At 39.5% G+C, this 9,465-nt stretch overlaps 1 protein-coding gene across 1 annotated transcript; it reads left to right on the forward strand.

The window, feature by feature from the left end:
* Positions 1–2,934: 2,934 nt before the first annotated feature.
* LOC127128819 (serine/threonine-protein phosphatase 7 long form homolog) lies at positions 2,935–5,462 on the forward strand. Its single transcript, XM_051058184.1, has 3 exons — positions 2,935–4,023; positions 4,105–4,195; positions 4,283–5,462. The coding sequence occupies exons 1-3, from the start codon at positions 3,239–3,241 to the stop codon at positions 5,396–5,398; spliced, it is 1,992 nt and encodes a 663-aa protein (XP_050914141.1). The 5' UTR covers positions 2,935–3,238; the 3' UTR covers positions 5,399–5,462.
* The last annotated feature ends 4,003 nt before the right edge of the window (positions 5,463–9,465 follow it).

The raw sequence follows: 9,465 nt of genomic DNA on the forward strand, positions 1-9,465 counted from the left end.
GCCTCCAATGCTACCACCGGAAAGGGATTGTCGTATACATTGAGCAATGTTGCAACTTTGTAGATTGGAGACACTAGCGATAATGCATCGAAGTGGCTGTGTGAACACGCTGCAATGACATGGGAACAAGGCATACGATACGCCTGAAATTGACCACAGTCGCACCAACGGTCTGGTATTAGGACCCTATACTCTTGTCTGGGCAGCCCTTGGTTGTGGTCAATTGTTTCCTTGACACTGAAAGTGTGGCCATGGCGGTCGAACTCCGTAACCCGATGGCTGCTGGCTTTGGCGGATTCCTGCCTCATAAACTTCATGCAGGCTTCACTATAAACCTGACTCGTCTGCAACACTTCATTCCAGCGCCTGCCCCTTGTTACGAACAACGTTGCCATCCGAAAATAGGTCGCACTCACCAATGCGGTTACCGGGAGGTTACGTATGCCCTTAAACACGCCGTTCATTGATTCCACAAGATTTGTTGTCATGTGGCCCCACCTCACCCCATCGTCGTACGATCTAGTCCACTTCGCTCTGTCGATATTATCAATCCACCTCCCTGCATCAGAATTTGCCAACACTATTTCCCGGCGATAGTATTGGTATCCAGGCTGGTTTAATGCGTACCCCGCGTTTATCAAATGTTGCTTCAAAAAGTTATCCTTGAACTCCCGCATAAAATTTTGTGCAATATGCCTGATGCAGTAGACATGGGTAGACGGGGGGTCATGCCAGCCATTTGCTGGATTATTGTATGCACTGTCTATTGAGGCGTGCCTGTCAGAAATAACGCAGATGCCAGCTTGTGGAGTCACGTGCGTTCGAAGATTCTTAAGGAAGAAACTCCAACCAGCTGCCGTTTCTCCTTCCACCAATGCAAAGGCTATTGGGAAAATATTTGAATTGCCATCTTGTGCGACCGCCATCAGTAACGATCCTTTGTATTTCCCATACAGCCAAGTTCCATCGACTTGAACAAGTGGTTTGCAGAATGTGAACCCGATGATGCATGGACGGAATGCCCAGAAAAGTCTATGGAAAATTCCATTACCTTCTAGACGAGTTCCGTCAGGGGATTGTGCAGGCAAGGTCTCCATTATAGTAACCGTCCCAGGTGAATACAATCGTAGTGCAGCCAGGTAGCGTGGTAGTTGTTTGTATGATTCACACCCTTGAATGCAACACTCCCACCTAGTCTGTACTAATGCATTCCAACCTATCCACCTAGCCTGAACATAGTCTCAGAGATTCCCATGCATGCCTGTTCCCCATCAAGTCTTCACCACCAAGTCTCAGAGATTCCCACGCATGCCTTACATGTGTCACACCCTTGAATGCAACACTCCCACCTAGTCTGTACTAATGCATTCCAACCTATCCACCTAGCCTGAACATAGTCTCAGAGATTCCCATGCATGCCTGTTCCCCATCAAGTCTTCACCACCAAGTCTCAGAGATTCCCACGCATGCCTTACACGTGTCACACCCTTGAATGCAACACTCCCACCTAGTCTGTACTAATGCATTCCAACCTATCCACCTAGCCTGAACATAGTCTCAGAGATTCCCATGCATGCCTGTTCCCCATCAAGTCTTCACCACCAAGTCTCAGAGATTCCCACGCATGCCTTACACGTGTCACACCCTTGAATGCAACACTCCCACCTAGTCTGTACTAATGCATTCCAACCTATCCACCTAGCCTGAACATAGTCTCAGAGATTCCCATGCATGCCTGTTCCCCATCAAGTCTTCACCACCAAGTCTCAGAGATTCCCACGCATGCCTTACATGTGTCACACCCTTGAATGCAACACTCCCACCTAGTCTGTACTAATGCATTCCAACCTATCCACCTAGCCTGAACATAGTCTCAGAGATTCCCATGCATGCCTGTTCCCCATCAAGTCTTCACCACCAAGTCTCAGAGATTCCCACGCATGCCTTACACGTGTCACACCCTTGAATGCAACACTCCCACCTAGTCTGTACTAATGCATTCCAACCTATCCACCTAGCCTGAACATAGTCTCAGAGATTCCCATGCATGCCTGTTCCCCATCAAGTCTTCACCACCAAGTCTCAGAGATTCCCACGCATGCCTTACACGTGTCACACCCTTGAATGCAACACTCCCACCTAGTCTGTACTAATGCATTCCAACCTATCCACCTAGCCTGAACATAGTCTCAGAGATTCCCATGCATGCCTGTTCCCCATCAAGTCTTCACCACCAAGTCTCAGAGATTCCCACGCATGCCTTACATGTGTCACACCCTTGAATGCAACACTCCCACCTAGTCTGTACTAATGCATTCCAACCTATCCCATGCAGGTGTTTTGGACTTTTTCTACTTTTATAACACATATACGCCAATTAGTATGGCGTAACTAAATGAAGTATTTAATTTAAAGTTGTAATAAAACATAAAATAATTTAATTACAATATAATTATTTGTTTTTCTTTTTGAAAAATATTTGAAAGTGCACGCGTACACCACAATAATAAATATTTGAAAGTCAAATTTCAACCGTTAAATAAATTATTGGGGGATATCAAAGCTAAAATTGGATTCTACTATCTCTGTGACACTTAACTTCTCATCTGACCTGTACAGTGTGACACCTATTCTGCAAGATTCCCACGCATGCCTCACACTTGTCACATTTTTGCATCATCAGATTCCACCAAGTCTTCCCCAAGACAAGACAACTCCCACCTAGTCTGCACCTAAGCATGCCAACACTGCCACGTAGTCTGCACCTATTCTGCAAGATTCCCACGCATGCCTCACACTTGTCACGTTTCTGCATCATCAGATTCCACCAAGTCTTCCCCAAGACAAGACAACTCCCACCTAGTCTGCACCTATGCATGCCAACACTGCCACGTAGTCTGCACCTATTCTGCAAGATTCCCACGCATGCCTCACACTTGTCACGTTTCTGCATCATCAGATTCCACCAATGCATGCCAACACTACCACGCATGCCTTACACTTGTCACATTTTTGCATATTCAGTTTACTTGAAAAAGAGTATAAATAGAGGGTCATTCTTGCAAGTTTTCATCTACCACTAACACTTTTATTCAGAGAACTCAGGCGAAACTTCTCATCCACCAAGCTTCTTCCTACATTGCAGTCATGTCGCTTCTTACCATGGGCCAAGAACACAGAGGAACTAGGGCAAACATTGCCTCATTCGTAAGTTTTTCTTGAACATTGCCTCTTTCGTATGTTTGTAGTTAGTTTTTTAAAAGTCCAATATAATAATTTTTTATATTGTTTGTTTTTAAAGGATCCCAAGAAATTTCGTCAACGTTCACACCCAATGCCTTATCCAGACCCATGGTGCGTACCTTACATAGAGCGTGCGGGTTTCGGTCATGTAATGCATGTCGTAAATGCCACCATTGATGCCAAATTCATTTTGGCTCTGTGTGAACGTTGGAGACCTGAGACACACACCTTTCACCTACCAACTGGTGAATGTACCGTCACATTAGAGGACGTGTACATGCTTTTAGGTCTTAGAATAGATGGTAAGCCTGTCACCGGAAATGTTCAACAGCCTAACCAAATATGTGTTGAAATGTTGGGGGTAGATCTGGTCGAGGGTGAGGGGTCTGCCAAAGCAAGGGGTCAGGGTATTAAATTATCTAGCCTACAATTGTACCACGACTCCATAACTTTGACTGAGGAATCCTCCGAACAAGAAAAAGTCATAAAAACCCGGGTTTACATTATGCTATTGTTTGGGAACTTGCTATTTCCCGAAGGGACGGGAAATAGCATAAATTTTATGTACTTGAGTTTGCTCGGGGACATTGATAGAATAAGCACATATAGTTGGGGTTCTGCAGTATTAGCATTCCTATATAGCTCTTTGTGTAAAAATGCACAAAATGAGCACTGTACATTTTCTGGATGTTCTTTTTTGCTTCAAACATGGGGGTGGTGGAGATTGCCGAGGCTAGCCCCAGAAAATCCTAATGACTACTCCTTCCCCTACGCAACTAGGTAAATTTATGATCTTATTTCATTTTGTATATTTATTCTATAAATATTTGTAACTAATATTATTTATCTTTTTTTGTTTAGGTTCATTACAACCGGACTGGATTACAGTCTTACCCCCAAAAATAAAATTATATTTTATCGTCAACTGTTGGATCGTCTCCGAGCACAGGATGTATTACCACTAAATCACTCAACTTCTAACTGATTTATTAATGTCATGCATTATCGATAAATAACATATTTACTTTTTTCTTTGCAGTTTATTTGGAGGCCATATTTGGGATTGGAACATCAACCAAACCCCGAAGATGCAGCTGTTTGGACAGCAAAAACGGCCATAATGCGGTTCACCACTGTGGAGATGCACCAAAGTGACCGTGTCAAGCTTCAATTCGGAATGCATCAAGACATCCCAGGCCCCCCAATGTCCATGGAACCTTGGCATCTAAAAAAAGTCAGCCACCAGTGGTATGCCCAAAATTGGAAGGAATTTGCTAAGGAGTTTCGAAAAATGTGGAAAGACCGTGCCCACTATGTTCTACAATTTCCGGTGGCGCCCAACGAAATGAAGCCGACAAGGGAATATGTGGAATGGTATAGAGCAAATACCAATCCAGAAATGATTGTGTCTGACCCGTTCTATTTGGACGATCCCCGGATGCAACAGCCATATTTCCAACAACAACAACCACCACAGTATTCCCAACAACAACAACCACCACCTTATTACCAACAACAACCACCACAACCATTTTACCAACAACAACCACCACCACCTTATTACCAACAACAACCACCACCACCATATTACCAACAACAACAACCACAACACATGTCCACCCCCCAACCAAATCAACAATACATACCACAAACTCAATCCCAATACCATGAAGACTACCAACAACAAACTCAACATTCCCACCACCATCAACAGTCCCAACACCTACCACAATATCAATCCCCCTACTTCCACCAATCCCAACAATTCCAACACGGCAATTTCCCAAGCTCTTCCAGTCCTCCACCTAGCCCCGACACGGGTATACAAGAGGACTACCAACAGGACTACTACACACCACAACAAACATTGCACTTTGGCCAACCCGATTCAACCCTAAACTACCAAAGACCACAATTCGAGGGCGCACCCAGCAGTAGTCAGTTTGTCCCACCGAGACAAAGCTTCGAGGGCGCAGAGGGGACCCGTCTTTCCTACAGCACTGAAGGGACTTCGACCGAACCACAACGGCAAGCGGCAAGGGGGCGCGTTAGGGCAAGGGGTGGTAATAGGGAAGCACCACCACCACGTGAACCGTCTAGGCGAGTAACTAGACCTCCCCCGTGCGGATCGTACAAGGGACCGCATCATATGTGATTAATCATATCTTTGTAATATTTGCCTTGTTTATTATTTAAATAAAAATATTTTCTGTTTATTATCTTTATATCTTTATCTTTATCTTTAAAAATATTGTCTATCATATCTTTATACATATATAAATTAATTTTTTTTCCAAAAATTTACAAATAATATTAATTACTTATAAATTATATTAATATATATATATATATATATAAATTAATATATATATAAAATTAATATATATATATATATATATATAAATAAAAAAATTTAGACAAAATATATGTGTCAACATAAATTAATATACTTAATAAAAAACATAAATTTATAAATAAAAAAAAATTAAAAAAAAAAAAAACATTAAAAAAAACATTAAAAAAAAAAAAAAAAAAAAAAAAAAAAAAAAAAAAAAGGATTTGGGCATAGGCGCCACCCCTAGTGGCGACTTGCCCTCCCCATGAAGGGTAGGCGCCAACTAGGGTGGCGCCTAAGGGTAAAAAATGGCCAATTTTGGCCATTTGTGTAATTATTTTGAAAAATTGGATATTTTTGAAATTTTTTTGAAATTTTTGGATATTTAAAAAAAAAATTCTCGAATTGTATGAACAAGGATGCATAAACACGGGCAAGCTCATCTGGATCAGACTCCACATCAATACCGAAGTGTGTTTCGAAAACTCTTAGACCCTGGAGCTCCTTTAACATCTCGTCATAAGAGAGAAGACCATCATTGTCTGTGTCAAGGCGAGCGAATCGGTTACCTACAGTGTCATTAAATGCTTCTTCATCTTCAAGAAAGTGGACAATGGTGGCACCATCAAGAATTTCTACACTCATCTTTCTCTTTTACTTGATAAAAAATCAGAAGGTAGTTTGTTTGGACAAAAAAAAGAGGTAATGTTTTTGAAAATGCTAGTAGGTTGATGAGAAGAATTGAAAAATTCCTACTATATATATAGAAAATGGTAATCAGTTTTAAAAGCATATACTATTCTTTAACCACTAACATATGGTATAGAAACCATGTGTTGTTTAATATGTGTATTTGTTTCTTCATTGGTCAAACTGAGATTCCATTGGATGCTTTTTAAACCGTTGGTTACTGATTTTTGTAAATTGTTCCCTATCAGTAGCAAGTACAAAAATATACGGTGGAAACAAACCATGTAATGTACTGAAGCATATGAACAATGATGCAATATTATTTATTTATTTTTGTCATGAAAGTAGTTATGTTATGTCAACTTCTTAGAGTCAGAGTTGGTGGTTTTATTTATTTATTAGACACCAGGTTTTAGTTAAAAGTCATAAACAACTATACTCACTGCAAACTTTAATTTATTCAATGAATACAAAAACTCTTATGCTTTACAAAGGATCTTCTGGGTTTATTCTTTTTATATACTTTCCTTAGCCTAACATTATGCTACATGATTAGTACCAAATTACGATAATATACAGATGCTTTTGAAAGAATCATATCATAACTAACTGATTAAAAAACTCATCATCATTTATTTAAGAAAAATACATATATACTAAGCAATTCATGCAAAAGAAAATCAAGTTTTTAATTTTTCAGAAAACAGTCTTTGCTATTAAGAATATTTTGTAGCCATTAAAATAAATTTATACTATATTAGTAATTGGAACGGGACATCTTTTATAGAGATCCAAAGTGCATGGTCCACCAACTTTCCAACATTTAATTAGCGAGACAATAGTCATATATTAGTTGGAAATATGGAGATTTGAGCATTTATAAGTGAGAGAACCCACTCACATATCACCTTAAAGTTTTGAGTGAATATGTGGTGTGTCTCTCACAAACGTGTTACTCTAGAAAAGAAATCGCACAACATTCTTCAATGCTCCCTAGTGAAAAAATTTCCCCAAACACATGGTATCATGATCCTTTGGTTTGAGAAAGGGACAAACTTACTTGTATCAAAAGTCAATGGCGCCACAAGGATGGTGAGTAAGAAACGTTATGTGCGATACAAGAGCTTGTGGAAAAGTAAGAAAAGTTTCTACTTGAGGGGGAGTGTTGAGAATGTAGCAAGTGTGAGTAGTATGGGTAATAGTCTCACATTGGTTGGAAATATGGAGACTTGAACATTTATAAGTGAGAAAATCCACTCACCTATCACCTTAAGGTTTTGAGTGAATATTTGGTGTGTCCCTCACAAAAGTGTTCCTCTAGAAAAAAAGTCTCACAATGTTCAATGCTCCATAGTAAAAAAACTTCCCCAACAAATACCTGAGTAGCATACAAAGAGATCACATGACAGGTATGTGATCTAGTTCGACCCACTCCCTTTAGCGGAGGACGTGGTAAACCACGACTCAAGCGAGTGGAATAAGATTGTCAAAAATAGATGAAGTATCTGTTGTACTGAATCATACTTGGGAGACATGTAGCCGATTTTGTAGCCATTAGAACCAGTCTCCCTATTGACTCCTCCATCAGAATTTTGTATAGATACTTAGTTAGGTAGTTGAATAAACTATTCACTTTTTTACAGATTAAAAATCTGAGCCCTCTTGCACACATTATCGCAACTAGTAACTTCTATTGTACTCAATGCAAGTACAATTTATGTCCACCTTGTGGCATGATAAAACTATCACGGATCACACTCTTATCTAAAACAATCGTCGACTTGATCATCATTCCAAAGTAATGAGACCCACCACTAACAACAGGAATGTCGACCAAGAAGCCATATCTGGGATGCATGCCACTACGGAAGAGTCATGTTGCCACAACAAACACTACAAGACATAGTTTTATATCTTTAAAAGCAACAACAACACGAGGTCGATCAACCTAGAGAATTGAGATTCTAGATCCCAAACTCTTCTACGAAAAAATCTGAAATGTGCCAACACTAGAGAATTTCAAGTCGTTGCCGCCGCTAGCAACCTTCGACAGAAAAGTGACCCACAAAAGCATATTATTATCATCAACACTCAAATGAAAATAATAGTGTCATTGACTCCCCGAAGTGTAAATTCTTTTTCAGAACACTTAAGGAGGCGACACTGAGATGGTATATGAACCTAGCTAGGTTCTCTATTACCAGCTCCAAGACTTCTATAGGAAGTTGATTCATCGGTTCTCCACAAGCAAGCATCAGAGGGTCGCAACGACTAGTTTGTTTAATATTCGTTAGGGACATTTCGAATCCTCAAGAGATTACCTAGCCAGGTTCAATGAGACTACCCTTAAAGTGTTCCACCTCAACCAAGAAATGTTTGTGAGAGCTTTTCAAAACGAACTCAAAGATGAGCACTTCAACAAGTCTCTTATCCAAAAGCCCACAAATTCCATGGAAGAGATTATAGTGCATGCTCAATGCTATATAAAGGGCGAGGAAAGTAACTCAAAGAAGAAGGCCATGGATGCGAAGGAACCCGACATCGGGGGATTTGAGTGTTGGGTGGAATATCGGCGAAAATGGTCTAGTAGGGGATTATACAAACCTTTCCCCAATAAAATTTATTTTCAAATTCATAGCTAAAAAATGCGAGAGCGAAAGTTTAAAAAGCGTATTTTAAAAAGGATTACTTGATCAAATTGATGTATATATGAATTCATTAATAACATGATGGTAATGAATTAACTAATCAACAATATATTGTTTAATCCAATTAAATATAAACAAAGATATTTGAATAAAATTTGATTAATAGATACACAAGTCTAGAATTACAGTTTTCCAAAATAATCACCAGAAAGAAATGTTTGGAAGACTAGATCTAACAAAGATCTAAGCTTAAACGATAAATCTCTATGAGCAAAAAAACCTAATCACTGGAAAACTAGAAAGAAAATGAAACCTACAAGTATGAAAATTCTATATAGAAATTAAAAGAAAGAAGGAATAGAGAAAATGTATACCAAGATTTTAATTGATTCGGTGCGCCGTCCTCGCTTGCACCTAGTCTAATCTGTGATGATAAATCATCAGAAATCGTTAAGTCTTTCACTAATATGAAATTTACAAGTGTATTTTTATGCAAAAGATAATAACAAACAATATGAAAGTTAAATAAAAGTGCTAAGCAACACATAC

The sequence above is a fragment of the Lathyrus oleraceus genome, chromosome 3 (genome assembly GCF_024323335.1).
Source record: "Lathyrus oleraceus cultivar Zhongwan6 chromosome 3, CAAS_Psat_ZW6_1.0, whole genome shotgun sequence".
Classification (NCBI taxonomy): Eukaryota; Viridiplantae; Streptophyta; class Magnoliopsida; order Fabales; family Fabaceae; genus Lathyrus; species Lathyrus oleraceus.